Source organism: Lissotriton helveticus, chromosome 5_1 (assembly GCF_964261635.1).
Source record: "Lissotriton helveticus chromosome 5_1, aLisHel1.1, whole genome shotgun sequence".
Lineage (NCBI taxonomy): Eukaryota > Metazoa > Chordata > Amphibia > Caudata > Salamandridae > Lissotriton > Lissotriton helveticus.
The window spans coordinates 277,157,675-277,172,825 of NC_136065.1; the positions used below are offsets into that span (position 1 = coordinate 277,157,675).

Sequence of the window (15,151 nt, forward strand, 5' to 3'; positions counted from 1 at the left end):
CCACCACTGCAGTTGTCTCGCAGTGCCCTCCGAGATCAGGACGTGGTCGGACAGGTTGCCCTGATGCTGGGCCCACTGAAACTTCAGGTCCCACTGCAGAGCCCGCATCCGCCACCCGGCGTGATGCACCAGTAGGATGCAGGAGGCCATCAGCCCCAGAAGCCGCAGCGTCAACCTGACCAAGACCCGGGATAAAGGCTGAAAGAGTGGAATGAGAGCCTGAATATCCCGGACCCGCTGTTCGGGAGGATAAACCCGAAACTGCGCTGAGTCCAGAACCGCTCCGATGAAGAGGAGCTTCTGAGAGGGGCACAGGTGTGACTTCGGCACATTGAGGGAGAACCCCAGCTGGTGCAGGAGGTCTGCCGTTGTCTGGAGGTGGCTGACGACTGTTTGGGGTGAGCCCGCCTTCAACAACCAGTCGTCGAGGTAAGGGAAGACTGAAACCCCTAACCTGCGCAGATGAGCTGCGACCATCGCGATCACCTTTGTGAACACCTGAGGGGCGCTGGTAAGGCCGAAGGGGAGCACGGTAAACTGAAAGTGCTCGTGGCCAACCGTGAACCGCAGGTAGCGCCGGTGGGCCGGCAGGACGGGGATGTGGAAATAAGCGTCCTGCAAGTCCAACGCTACCATCCAGTCTCCTGGGTCCAGGGCAGCTAAGACCTGAGCCAGTGTCAGCATTTTAAACTTCTCCTTCCGGAGGAAGCCGTTGACGTTCCTTAGGTCCAAGATAGGGCATAGGCCCCCTTTGCCCTTCTTGGGTACCAGAAAGTAGTGGGAGTAGCAACCACACCCTACTTCTGGCCCAGGAACGCGCTCGATGGCCCCCTTGGCCAAGAGGGCCATAACTTCCTCCTGCAAAAGCCGCAAATGATCCCCCGATACTCGGTGGTACTGCGGTGGCATGGCTGGAGGGGTCGCCTCGAAGGGGATGGAGTAGCCCCTTCGGACGATTTGCAGCACCCACCTGTCCGACGTGACAGTGCGCCAGTGAAGGAGGTGATGGCGAACCCTGCCCCCCACTGGCGTCACATGGGCCTGAAAGCACGGACTAGGAGGGTTTTGAGGCGGATGCTGCGGGGGAAGGTGTGGACTGACCTCGCCGTTGTCCCCGACCGCTGCCATGGCGGTTTCCACGGCCGCCACCGCGTTGGGTATTACCCTGCGGAGCGTGGCTGGCAGCACATGTGGGTACACCCCTTCCGTGGCCACGAAAGGAGTGAAAGGAAGCCGATTGCTGGCGCGGGCCGAGAGGCCCAAGGACTTGGCCGTAGCCCTGGAGTCCTTAAAGCGCTCAAGCGCATGGTCTGCCTTGTCGCCAAAAAGGCGACGGCCATCAAACGGCATGTCCATGAGTGTATTCTGGACATCAGCCGAGAAGTTGGCGGACCTCAACCAGGCATGGCGACGAATCGCCACCGTCGTTGCCATCGCTCTGCCCAGAGAGTCGGTGGTATCCAGTCCACACCGGAGCGAATAACGTGCCGCATCTCGGCCTTCCAAAAGGGCTTGGCCGAGTTTAGCCCGTACCTCCAACGGGCATTCTGGCAGCACGTCCGCGACCGTATCCCACAGAGAGTGGGTGTAACGGCCCAAGAGGCACGCGGTGTTGGAAGACCGCAGTCCCAGACTCAGGGAAGAGAATACCTTCTTGCCGTATTGCTCGTACCTCTTGGATTCCCTGTCAGGCGGCGCCGACGGGAATGGGGTCCGGGAATTGGAGGCCTGGATCACCAGGCTCTCAGGGGTGGGGTGGGTGGACAGGAAACAAGGGTCGCCCGGAGCTGGGTGGTGGCGTCTGGCCACGTTCCTATCTACAGGCGAACCTGTAGCGGGCTTGGACCAAGTGCCCAAAAGAACGTCGGTCAAGGCCTCGTTAAACGGCAGCAGAGGCTTGGCCGAGCTTGACTGCGGTTTAAGGACCTCAGTGAGGAGGTTAGTCCTCACGGCCGCGACGGGGAGCTCAAGGCCCAAGGGCTTGGCCGCCCTCATCAACACCACACTGTAGGTTGCCCCCTCCTCCGTAGCCACAGTAGGAGGTGAGACAAAGCCAGTGTCCGGCAAAGTGTCCAGACCACTGGCATCCCCAAGTTCACCTGTCCAGTCCTCCTGGGACTGACACTCACGGGTCAGAGGGTCCTCAGACCCCTCCCAATCCTCCTCATCACCCATCTCCTGGTACTCAGGGTTAGCAAATGATGGGGCGGGTTCATGGAAAGTGAACTCTCCGAACGGCGTCTGAAGCGGCGCCAGAACTGGGTCGAGGGAGGCATCGGGGACGGCGCCGCCCGAGGACGGCGCCGGGGGTGACACCTGAGGGGTCGGCGCCGGGGAGGTCGTCAAGTCCACCGGCGGCGACTCGGATCCGGATCCAGTGGGGTCCTGCAGCGCCGGGCCCGAAGGCGCCGGCGGCGTCGGAGCCGAAGCACCCGACGGCGGCCCGCTAGGACCCCCAGACGGGCCCGCTGGGCCCGAAGGCGGCACGGAGCCCGTCGGAGAGAGGGACCTCATGGCCATGAGGAACCGCTCGATCTCCTCCGGCGTCGCGCACGGCCCAGGGACCGGAGGGTTTAGGGCCGGGCGCGGCGCCTGCGACTCCGACGTAGCTGCGTGGGCGGTGTCACCTGAACCCCCGGCCGCGTCGAGCGAGCGTCGGGGGGCGTCGGAAGAGCGATGACGTCTCTTCGACTTCTTGTGCTTACCTGACGACTTCGACCCAGAGGAGTGATGTCGACTCCCGGAGCTATGATGGCTCCGCTCCCGCGACCGGTCTCTCGACCTCCGTTCGGACCGGGACCTCTCACGGCGCAGGGCCGACTGTCGGAGCTCGAGCCGCTTACGGGACCGCTCCCGCCTAGCCTTCGAAGTCAGGGCCCGACAGTCGGAACAGGTCTTGTCGTCGTGATCGACGCCGTGGCAGTGGAGACACCGACGGTGAGGGTCGGTGACCGACATCAGCCGGTCGCAATCCTCACAAGGTTTAAAACCTGGCATCCCTACCGGCACCGTTCGGAGTCGAAGACTTCGAAAAAGAATGATCAAAAGATCAAAAAAGTTTAGTCAAAAAGTGACTAAGGTACCACTTTTTCCGGATCTGCGCTGCTGGCGCGGAAAAAAGAATAACTGAAGTCAGCACGCGGAGGCGGCATCTAAGTACTCCGACGACATCATCACGGTGCCCACGACGACGACGACGGACGCGGAGCCGCAGATGACGCCTACCGACGCGCAAGGGTACTGCTACGCAAAACATTTCCGGATCCAGTCTGACGTCTGGGGATATTCTAAGGTAAGGAATCTATCACTAACGTGTCTCTTTCAGATATACTGGGTTTGGAAATTTAACAGCATATTAGTTGATAAGGTTTCCAATCGATGAGGAGATCGGAGCTGGGCATACAGGAAGATGGTAATTCTCCAAGAATTGAAGTGATGCTTTTCTTTTAATACTCTTGTAGCAATTTCAGAGGAGGCCCAGGTGGCCAATATGATTTCTACTGTATTATTCTTACATGGTAGCAGAAACTTTACTGTAATTATATCCCTGGCTGTTTGATTTACCAGTGACAGCAGTGCTTCAAGTAACTTGTTACCTCTATTCAGGGCCGGACTGGCTACCGGGCAGTTAGGAATGCTGCTGAGCTGGGGGCTGATTTCGTTAATAGGGACCTGCGTGAGCTAAACGAAATTAGTTTTGCTTTCAGTATTTCGAAGCACACGCAGGTCTCCATGGACGAAATCAGCCCCCACTGCAGTAAAATCAGGCAGCAGCTCGGCAGCATTCCAAACTGCCCGGTAGCCAGTCCGGCCCTGCCTCTATTTCATATGTTGTTTTTCCCCTTTGAATCATATTCTGGGTACAGGATAGTTCTTTATTCACCTGGAGAATTATGAGTTGAATGCTCTGTTATCATCAATCCTTCATGTTTGACCGTGGTACCAGAGGTACGAGTCTGGTTGGTGTTTACTGCGTCCTCATTGGTAGGAATGTACTGTATATTTTTAACATTGATATTCTGAGGAGTGCTATTCTTCACACGTCTGTTTCTAGTCAATGGGATCTTTAATATTACAGTTTAACATAGTAACATGAGTGTCCGGTTTTACAAAACTATTGTGGAGGGAGTTGCCTGACTTAAAGAATGAGATTCCAGTAGAGGAGGAAAGGTAGAATCAGTATTTTTTATTCCTGCTCCCAGTGAGTCTTGTTGACCACTTTGATGGTGAATAGCTGTGACCTTGCTTATAGCATTGATGTTGCAGGGGTTCAGGACAAAATGTAGACCTTCTATCATGAATGGAGTGTAAGTATTGCTAGCAATAGATTAGTTTGTTTGTTTGTTGTTCGGTTGTAACAATACTTCTGGATTTCCCCCAAAAATCTGGTCAATATTGCGTGCATTTTCTCCCCCAATGATGTTATACATTTCTGTATTCCTTGCTTTCTTAACCTCTTTTTTGCCTTTTGGTTTCAGATGGTCTCTTCTGTGTATAAACCATGTTTAGTTCACTCACATGTTTATCATTATCTTTGCTTGGAATATGTGACTTTCCCTTGCCATGTTGCGGTCCGACTCATTGATTCCACATAGGTCAATAAATTGTTTCATGACTACTTGTTTGTGTCTGTGGCATTGGCATGGGTATCTCAATGATAGAGGCCGTGTGTGTCTAAATGTCGCTTGGGCTCTCTTGCCTCCTTATTGTTAACCAGTTACTTTACTGGCTGAGTAGCTTGAGGGGCTGAAGATATAGTACTCACTTTAATCTAGAAACATTGCTAGGGTGTTTGGTACTGTGCTTAATTTATCAATTATTGTGGCAAAAGCATATTTGGGAGATAAAAGAGGAAAAGTGGCCTGGGATCGAATGATTAAGTTGTTCAAGTTTGCCAGTTGAGGGTCTAAGCCAGACAAAGGCCATAGATATGTTTAGCAAGTCAACTGGGACATCTAGTTTCTTTGACTGATAGTTCAAAGAATTAATCAACGCTTGGAAGGGGGTTAGTAGTCTTGATATGGCGTACTTTGCTGCATTATACGGACTGTGGGTTGGCGAGCTTGGTGGAATCTTGGTATTGTTTAGCTGTTTTTGGCACCTTTCTTGCGTTAATTGTTAATTGTAGGGAGTTTTAGGAAGTTGTTGAATCATGCAGTTTAGCAAAAATGTGATCTAACTTTGGTCTTAAAGAGCTAGCTATTTCATCTTGTGATTGCTGATGTCAAGTATAAGCTAGGAAATCAAACTTTTTGTGGCCTAGGTCTCTTTGTGTTTGCAGACTGGTGTGGTCCTCGAGTTTATACTTCGGAACATGGTCCAAATCAATATTGGCAAATGAGTATGAACAGCTCTGGTCCGCTGCCTGGGCTGGTTCAGTAGTGCTTGTTTGATAAAGTGCTTGCTGTAAGAGCAGGATTCTGGGTGGGGCCTATCAGGCTCACTGAAATAGGTTTACACTGGGTTGAATGAGCTTGAGTTGTGCACAGTATATTCCGGGGGAGCTGCTCCTCATTGTAAATGTGTGTAGTATACTTGTAAAGCGCACAGCTGCCCCAGCAACGGGGCGTCCCGGCGCTGTATAACTCTGGGGAACCCGTCCTGGCTTTCCCTGTGGGATGGTCCCTTGCTGGGAGTCCCCAAGGTGGAGCCAGGCATCCCCGGAATATGTGGGGCCGTTGTGGAGATTAGGCAAGCTAGTGCCCAGAGTTGCCGAGTGGAACCCCTGATTAGAGTAAGCACCGAAGCGAGAATTATCGAGTCCGCTGACCAAGGTCCACGACCGTTGTGTGGGTTGTTTGTATTTTGTATTTTGTATCCATCCCCACCCTCTGTTTGAGTTGGAAGCACAGAATTTCCTACGTTACCGGGCTGGATTGCAACTGAGCGACTGGAGACACCTACTGCTGGACGTTATTCTGGTTCATGTGAGCATGGTCTTTTTTTTTTGTTATCTTTCAAGTACTTTTACTTTGTAATTGTGGGTTCTGGTAGGCCACATGTACTTGAGAAAATAGCTTCTGGAGTGTCCTCAAGAAACGTAAATTTGTTTGGATTTGACATTTTTATTTTTGAATACATTTGCCCCAGTGGCGCGTCAAACAAAGTGAATTTGTGTTGTTTATGACTTGATGTTCCTGGTAGGGAGCTGGTGCTTCCTCCTCCTACGCACACTTGTCTGAGGAGGTATTATCCTGGTTTTGCTGGATCGCACAGTCTAAAATGGAATCGTAGATATGTCCCAGTACACAGGAATATGAATAGTTAATGGAACTTATTGGAACTGTGTGCAGTGCACTTGAAAATATATTAATCACTTATTACTTTACATTTGATAATTCTATCTGGAAAACAATTTCCATAAAAAACAGCAAAAGTTACACCCTGGATATTTTTGTACAGATTGGAGAGAGAAGGGAAAATATTGCGAGTGGTCCCAAAAGTTGATTTAGGAATAAAATTCCCACAGGCAACTTTTGTGAAGTGTAAGTGCGAAAAGAGACTGTCCTGAGCCTGTGTTGAATTAATTCTGCAGGAAAGGGTACTGGATGCTGAAAATGGCGGAAGTCCATGCCTTGCGTTAAAGACAAGACTTTCAAGGTAGTGCAGGCATGTTACCCAGGGATGACTAAAAGTCACGCCCACAGATAGTGGCCTGGTCTATGTCCAAGAATGGCCCCAAGGGTAATACTGGCTCAAGTATAGAGAAAAGAACATTCATCCGGTACCTGCATGGCCAGGCTGCAGACAAGGTCCTGTCGGTACAGTGGGTAGGGGTACTGGACAGAACTGAAGACCATGTACTGAGTATACTATATGCAGGATTATATGGTTAATGTAATTGTCCTAAGACAAATTTCCTTAAAATGAGCCCAGGACAGACAAGGCAGCAAGCTAGGTACTTGGGAGCACTTCTCACCCACCTTTAGGGGCATGTACCAGCACTTTCTGGGACACTATCTGCACTTAAGCATGTGATTGCATTTAATTGGTAAATTACATGTATATCATTGCAATGTCATGAAGACATCTTTTGGCTTCTAAAAGAACAATGATGTAACATCACTCATGTAATGTGTGATGTCATCTAAGATATCACAGAGGTTGTGACCAGTGCATGGTGATGGCTTACAGCCAAAATCCAAAAGGAAAACCAAGTGACTCTATTTGTACACTTGAGTCATCAGACCACAGCAAACTAGATCAATCAAGGAAAACTCGGAGGCAGTATGTTTGTATCTGAATCTGATACAGTAATCACATTCAAACTTGCTGCTAAGCCACCCGTATTGCAACATATTGGGTTGTATTTTTTTTTATGTGAAGGTTGGTAAAGGAGCCTGACTGACTGACTCAGAGTATTTATAAAGCGCACTTATGCCGAGGCGTCGTGTCGCTGCATGGAGTGATCGAGGTGTCTGTGCTGGCGCTAGCCTTGTAGAAATAACCTGGTTTTAATAGCTTTCCTAAAGATGGTACGGGAAGGCTGAAGTTGGAGCGTCAAAGGAAGTGAGTTCCATAATTTGGCTGCCAAGAATGAAAACGTGTACCTCCCCATCTGACCCTTTTGATCTTGGGAGGAAGGACCAGCCCAGCCTAGTTGAAATGAAGCAGAAACAGAAGGTACTTGGGCAAATATACAACAACAAACAGTTTTATAGCACTTATGCAGTAAGCCAACATAATCACAATAAAACTGAAGCCTCTGGACAATGTTATACTACAGTGGAGATGGTGAGCTCTCTTCATAATCTTTCGGGTCTCATTTCTTTAGCACAGGCAGTGACACTGGCATTCTGCAGCAAAAGAGGACCATAAGTGGTAGTGTTGGCTAAATTAGGTAGCAAATAACAACAGCGGGAAAGGAGACCCCCTTAAGGCTTTGCCTCGTCTGAGCCATGACCTCTCCCTATAATTCACAAAGGTAATAAACAGCAAATTACGAATACAGCCAAGCCTCTTTAATAAAGGTTAACACTTCACACCATAGGAAATCAGATGTCTAAGAGCATGCCACAATTGGTGTACATTGGTCAAAAGCTTCAAAGGTTATGTGTGGTGACAATTGTTTCACTCGCCAATAAAAAGGGACAGCCCATATGAGATTTTTCACTGCGCATAACTTCAGAACGGCTGTTAAAGATTGTGACCATATTTTTATGGCACTACAGCCTTTCCATCATTCAGTGCCTTTTCTTGGTTTGGGGATACGCTGTTCAGGCATTTTGGTTATACAAGATCAAGTGTAAGCCTCAAGTGTGCATGTCAAATTATGTCCATTAAGAAAAAAATTAGAACACAGGCTGAAGGAATAAGAACGACTAATCAGCTAAAGAAACAAATGTTAAAACATAAGAGATGACAAACACAAAGACTACAAATAAGTGATAGTGAAACACTTTGTATTGAAAAAATAGAGTGATCCAAGCAAATTTTAGGCTATTGACAAACCTGTGGAAAGAGGGGGATATTGCAAGAGATAACCAGGAAGGTATGGTCAAAAACTGCATTAAGTGCGAGTTATGGTTTGCATGACTGTCATGCCAGTTATGGACTAAGGCCCTAAATATAACTGGCAAATTTAAATGTTTTTTTCAGTAACCCTAACTGTACTTTAACTGTGGTTTTTAAGTCAATTTCTAAGGTTTCAATGCTATCATAATCAAAGCTTATTCAAACTTAACTTCACTTCTACCTTTTTTCCAATCATTGTTTTTAGGATCATACACTACATTTAACTTCTATGGAAGTATAATCCACTCCACTGCACACACTTCTTGGCCAGGCCTGCTTCAACTAACTGCAAGTGCCCAACTACTACGCACTGCCTTTGGTCCTAAGCCAGGGTTTGCCGACTTTAGAGGGTGTCCAATATGGGTTCACAAGACCTTGCTGGGTTCGGTGGCGAAGCTGTGCTGCAGTCTGCAAACCCTGTCTCAGGAACTGCCATCCTTGCCAAAAAATGCACTTTTTTGAATTTTAGCTTAAGTGAGTGGGTCCTCTTCCCTTCTCCATCAAACTGAGCCAGCGGGTCAAGGGGATGATCTCCTATCCGGTCCTGGCGGAGAAGGGTAGGCGTTCCCACACCGACACGGGAGATGCAACCTTAGCTACAGAGGCTCATCTCAGCGTTGTTGATCCCGCCAGGCACTGCTGGTACATGTTACCACTGACCTTTAGGCATGGAACATAGTATAAACAGGTACTTTCTATACTTCTGATATTAATACTGATACTTTGATAGATCAGCCACACAGTAGACAGCACTACGAATAGGTCCTGAAGAATCGCGGGTAACCCTGTCCCAAGCGAGAAACATGTCGATCACTACCACCACTTCATAATATAGTCTGGAGCACGGAACACTTTATTTTCCATATACTCCTAGACTAATTATTGGTTTATAGTTAACGACCAGGGACCATCAGAATAAAATTCCTTCCGGTACTCTGGCGTTATTTTAATTTCACTATCCGTCTACTACTACCCCTGGCCCCTCACCCACACTTCACCCACGGGCAGTTGGAAAAAGATCTCCGATAAAGAGCCCCTCTTTTGAGGTGTAGCCCGTTGGGTATTGCACCGCCCACCCAACGAGGAGCACCGGCCCATGATGAAGCATGACACCTGCAAGGGTGTGTGAGGCCATTATATCCAACAAAATGGATACCCACCGGATGGTTACCATTTAACCACCCGTCTACATCCACACATATTGACCTACACTCAGATCATAGGAACAGCCCAGTTCTCCCTTTTGTTTCATATGATGATCTCCTGTACCCTTATTGCTCCTTTGTTTTTCTTTTTGGGGGAGGGGTTTGATGCTGGGACTGAGCCATGCATTTTGTAAGGTAATGTAATTTGTACTTGTAAAGCGCACTAATACCCATGGGTGTCCTGGCGCTGTAACGCATACCGCTGTGGAACCCTTCCTGGCTTTTCCCTGTGAAATGCCCACTCCTGGGCACCCCCAAGGTGAAGCCAGACATCCCAGCGCTGTTGGGGCCGTTGTGGAGATTAAGCATGCTATTGCCCAGAGTTGCAGAGTGGGACCCATGATTAGAATAGGCACCGAGGCGAGAATTATCAGGTCCAAGGAAATTGAGCCCAAGACCCTCTGACGCAGGAATTGAACCCTGGTCCCGGGCCAGACCTCTGCATCAGGGTCTGCCGCTCTAACCATTGACCCACACTTCTCCACAAGGTCAAACATAACTGATTTTTGTCGGTTGCAGCAAGCATGACAACTTTTGGGTTCAAGGACCAAAAATAGCTAAAGGGGGAGGGGGAGAAACATGCTCTTAAAATTCGTTTTAAGTTTGCAGACAGTGCGCAAATTTGGGTTTATGGACTATATGCGGATTATTGGTCCAGATACCTTTAACTTTTAAGCCACCCAGAAAAATCTTTAGACACTTCTTTCTTCAAAAGTATTGACTGGATTTACACCAAACCAAGCAAAAGGCACTTCCACAAGTTACATTCCACTTTCATGTCATGGTGTAGTATGTCTCAGCTCTTTACTTTCTGTTGAGGAGAGCAAGAATCCTACACAAGTTCCCCACATCCCTTTCCTGATGTAGATGAAATGTGTTATTCAGAACCCAAATTAGATTAAATCGTTTTTGGGAAAATGTGCACAGATTCATCAAGCAGCGCCAAAGTTGAGAAAACAAAACAATCTTTTGAATGGAAGCTCTGCCCAGCCAAAACTGCAAAGTTGCTATTACAGATAGAAATATTATATATCTCATACACGCAAAGATATGATGAAATAGCGAACTCAAATATCACTCCTCTCAGATCAATATAAGATAACAAAAGTGAAATTAAAATTCTACCTTTCTAGGAGGTGAAAGGAGACAAATGACAAATACACTGCATTGTTATCCAGCGGCAGAGGGAGATGATGGTTCAAACACAAAAAAAAACCATACATTTTGTGAACTTAACTCTAGCACACAAAGTCCCTGTACTTTATGGGACACAAACTTAAAATGGGTTAACCAACCAAAACCAGTTTGTGAAACAAACTAATGTGCAGGGTTCCAAAATACATTTAATTTCACAGAAAAACCCTTACATTAGCAGACAGTTTAAGCTTAAATATTTCGGTCAGTAGGAGACCCATATCGCCACAGCAAATCTTTACTTTGCTGAGAGCTCTCCCTCCTGCCTCTCCATCTCATGCTCCATCTCACTTCTCCACTGTCTTTATTAACATTTCAAGTTCATTCTGTAGTTGTTGTAACCAAGCATAAGGTCACTTTTTTGATTGTCACTCAAATCATGGCCATTGAATGGGGTGGTTTTTTTTCCTTTGGAGTTTTATATAGCGCAAACTCAACCCAAAAGTATCAGAGCGCTTTACATGAGCGTCAGTCACGTTACAGATAGACACATTCATTTTTGTTAGGCTCGGGGAGATTAAATGATTTACCCAGAATCAGAGGATGTTGAGTGTCCCTGCCGAGATAAAACCCAGTTCCCCCGCTCCAATGTCAACCTCTATAGTTATTTGGCCTCATCCTCCTTTGGTTTCATTTGCACCACTTTTGGTTTTAAAACGTAACCACCTCACTTAACAGAAGTCTAATCAGTGATACATGTTAACACACACACAAACAAATTAAATATATGCATGTCTATGTGCACACATTTTCCATGGTCAACTACTTGTATTATTACGTGAAATTTCCCCATTTCATATCCTAACAAAACAAATACTACGAGTGTCTCGTTTGAAATAAATGTAGATTCAAATAGGCTGGAAGGATTTTTAATGACAGCTGGTACAGCTTGGGCACTGACCATTGAGAAAGTACACATCCAGTTGAACATAGGGAGAGGCCACGAAGGCAAGACATGTAAACTAAAATGAAGAATAAAGAAAGCGTTTTTATAGAGGTCCCAACAAAAAATGGAAATGGGCAACAGACACTGCAGTGATCGAAGGAGACCAAACAATTACATGGAAAATCTGTCCCAGGTAGAATGGAAAAAAGCAGTAGGAAGCAGAGAGGGAGAAAGGGAAGCAGACAACAGAGAGCACTAAGAGAAGTAAAGTGAGTTTCTGATTAAAAAATTACAATGGTCATAAACAGCATGCAAAAACTTGAATATCAATATATAAACAGCTTACAGACAAATCACTGTGAATACCGCAACATATTTAAAATAGAATGTTACCTTTTAAGAAGATTTGCAAAAAGTCGGCCAAATGCTGCACCACAAAGTAATGATGGCACAAAAAGGCCACTGGGCACGGAGATTCCATAGGTCCAGCAGGAAAGCAGAAAGTACAAACCGAAGAAAAGAGACAATGTGATGGGACTGAAAGTGGCTGAAATAGAAAAGGTATAAAAAAACATAGCTGAAAGAAAGCTATATATGCATCACAAGCGCATAAGGTAGCAGGTCACTTAACAATAGGCATGGACAGATGATGACATCACTAAGATTTGCCAAAAACCTACTATTACAATACAGTAGCCAACATAGGGAAAGATACCAACTGTACAAGAGTTTCAGATACTGAGTCCATGCTACAGGGGCAGGAAGAAAGAGGTGGCTTAGGGTTGGTCGTTTGTATAAAATAATGCTGGGGGAGCTGCAGCTGCAATGATTTCCCATGCAGAACCTTGCTCTGTGCAATATCATATCAGCATATAGCTAAAGAGTGAACATCGATCAAAATGACCAATAGGATTTGTCATATCTTGTTAGAATAAGAACTAGCAAATTACTAAGCGGCAATACTGTGGATGTATTACCTGGTGTTTTAAACCTTTTCTTTCTATTCTATGTTGTTAAAAGGGTTAGACAGTTTTACTCTAGTTTAGCTTTAGGAAATACAGATGATACCCCAGATAAAAACATACCTCGGGCAAAATACGTAATCTAATGTCAGAAGACAATATAGGGACTATAGAACACCATCTAGATATGTCAAGAACATGACACATTTCAAGAGGAAATTAATAAATTATTCAACAATGATGAGTTAAAGTTTGAGTTGGTCATTGACAACCACAGAGCAAACTGTTGCCACTTCTTTCTCAAGGTGATCAAGTGCCTTATCAACTTGCTCACCAAATACAGGAGTTGAAAAAGAGTATATTCTAAACTTAAAGATGTACTTTTGGTCTAAAGCCAGCTATGCTTTGCAAAGCACCGTGTGTAAAACCCAGTCAAGTCATGATAGGATTCTGGTCAGTCCAGGGAACTCTTAATGGTTCTCTTTACAACTTTCAGACCCACTTTAAAAGATTAATCTTTTCTTACACGAGTCTAGAGAAATGTAGTGAACCGGAGTGTTAGGCTGGTAGAGAGGCCAAAATCTTGATGTGAGCCGTGACTGTGCGCCACCCCAAGTGTAAAAGAATATAATCCATAAAAAGGTTCATATTCTGTCTCACCCACTCTAGCTTCTCTTAACCAGTAACATCTTCCTCAGAGGAAATGCCCAGGGGATGTCTGCGGGAACTATTCAAACATTGATATAGTTGGAAATTAAAGACACATTCAAGGGACAACAGATCATTGTGCAGATCAATATGGTCAGAGAGAAGTTGGTGGTTGGTCCAGCTGAAGATTTTCACTTTGGATCTTAAAATATTTTTTGACAGAAACAGATCTTCTATGGGTTAACCATGAATGCTCTATCACTAAAGGACAACATAAGGTAGGACACGGTGGTTAGACAATATCCTCGAACTACACGCCAAAAAAGATAATGCATCTAAGTTGTATCTGTCAAGGCAGTGTTTTTTCGGTACTAGTGAAATGATTGCTTCCTGTCCTCCAAATGAAGCATTTTTAACAAAGACCAATGTTTTTGCATGCCCACTAGAGCAATGAATAATTGAACAGGAGGATTAAAGAAATCAGAAAATTGTTGCCAACTGTAAAGAGGTTAGTGTGCTTACATAAGAAATGTAAAATTAATTCACTATTGACTGGATTTTCAGCCATTTCAGGAAAGGTGAAAAAGGGGCAGGGTTTACTCTTACGTCCATTAGGGGGAATTCCAGGCAGTGGTTGCAGCGCTGGTGCACCTTATCTTCGAACTTGTTTCCAAAGTAAAGGTCTATATTCTTTAACAGACTTTCACCCAACTTCAGTTGGACTTATGTCCAAAGTAAAAGGGCACTGTGCTGTTCTGTGTGAAAATCTGTCTCCAGGTGAGACATACTTCCTTCAATTGTCATACTAGCATGACTACTGTGAATGCAAATGTCATTCAGGCCGGCCTCGACAACAATCTGTACTTGGATCTGACAAAGGTAAAGTTACTGAGACTCCAGTAAGAACAAAACACTGCAGTCTGATTACTGCTTAAAAGTGGCTGAAAGGACCTCACTATATCACACTTGAATAACACAACTTCAGTGGTCAAGACGATTCATGTGAAACCTTTTAATGTGCATGTCCCCCGCTTTTTGTTAAAAACATCAGGCTAGTGGAGGTAGATCTTATGAGCTTAAAGCTGTGTCACACATAATCCTTGTCTGGTGCTTTGAAGGTGGTGGAGATTCGGGTCTTCGGTCACTCTACCTGAACTCCGACAAGGACGGAAGTGCTGTGTCTGGCTGCTGGCTTATACATGCCTATACACTTGAGTATCATTTAATTTTTGTTATATATCTTTAAGACCTGGCTGCACAGAAGAACCAGACAACCACATAAGTCACTCCAGTGCTTCCTTTATCCTGAGGCCACCAATGTTGCACATGGTGCACTACAAAGTCTCTTCATCTGTATTATCACCTAAAACATTAAATCACTGCAGATTTCAAAGAGGACAAGTCCACTGGGATGAATGTTCACAAATATCTCCGTGAGTGTGCACCTTTAAAATGATCTTACTTACATGAACAGTATCAAATAAAGGTCAAACAGGTATATAATTGCTGTTTTATACAAGAGGAATGAGAACAGAATTTGCTGCTATTAGTGTGACAAAATGTAATTTGATCTCTCATTGAAAAGTGCCTGGACATTGTGTCTTTGACAACAAACTCTGCACAATGAAAGGGAACATCCTCATTCGTATATTCAGAGTATATTTCGAAAACAGGAAACCTTTGAGCACTGAGTAACAATCTGTTTTGCTCACCACTCCATTAATGCATCCTTTTAACATAGC

The 15,151-nt window shown here is 45.9% G+C and overlaps 1 protein-coding gene across 1 annotated transcript in view; it reads right to left on the bottom strand.

The window, feature by feature from the left end:
- The window catches only part of CLCN6 (chloride voltage-gated channel 6), a 247,006-nt gene that overhangs the window by 125,677 nt on the left and 106,178 nt on the right, over positions 1-15,151 (bottom strand). Inside the window, exon 15 of the mRNA XM_078642208.1 lies at positions 12,193-12,346. Within this exon, the coding sequence (XP_078498334.1) occupies positions 12,193-12,346 (154 nt within the window). The remainder of the gene's footprint in view (positions 1-12,192; positions 12,347-15,151) is intronic.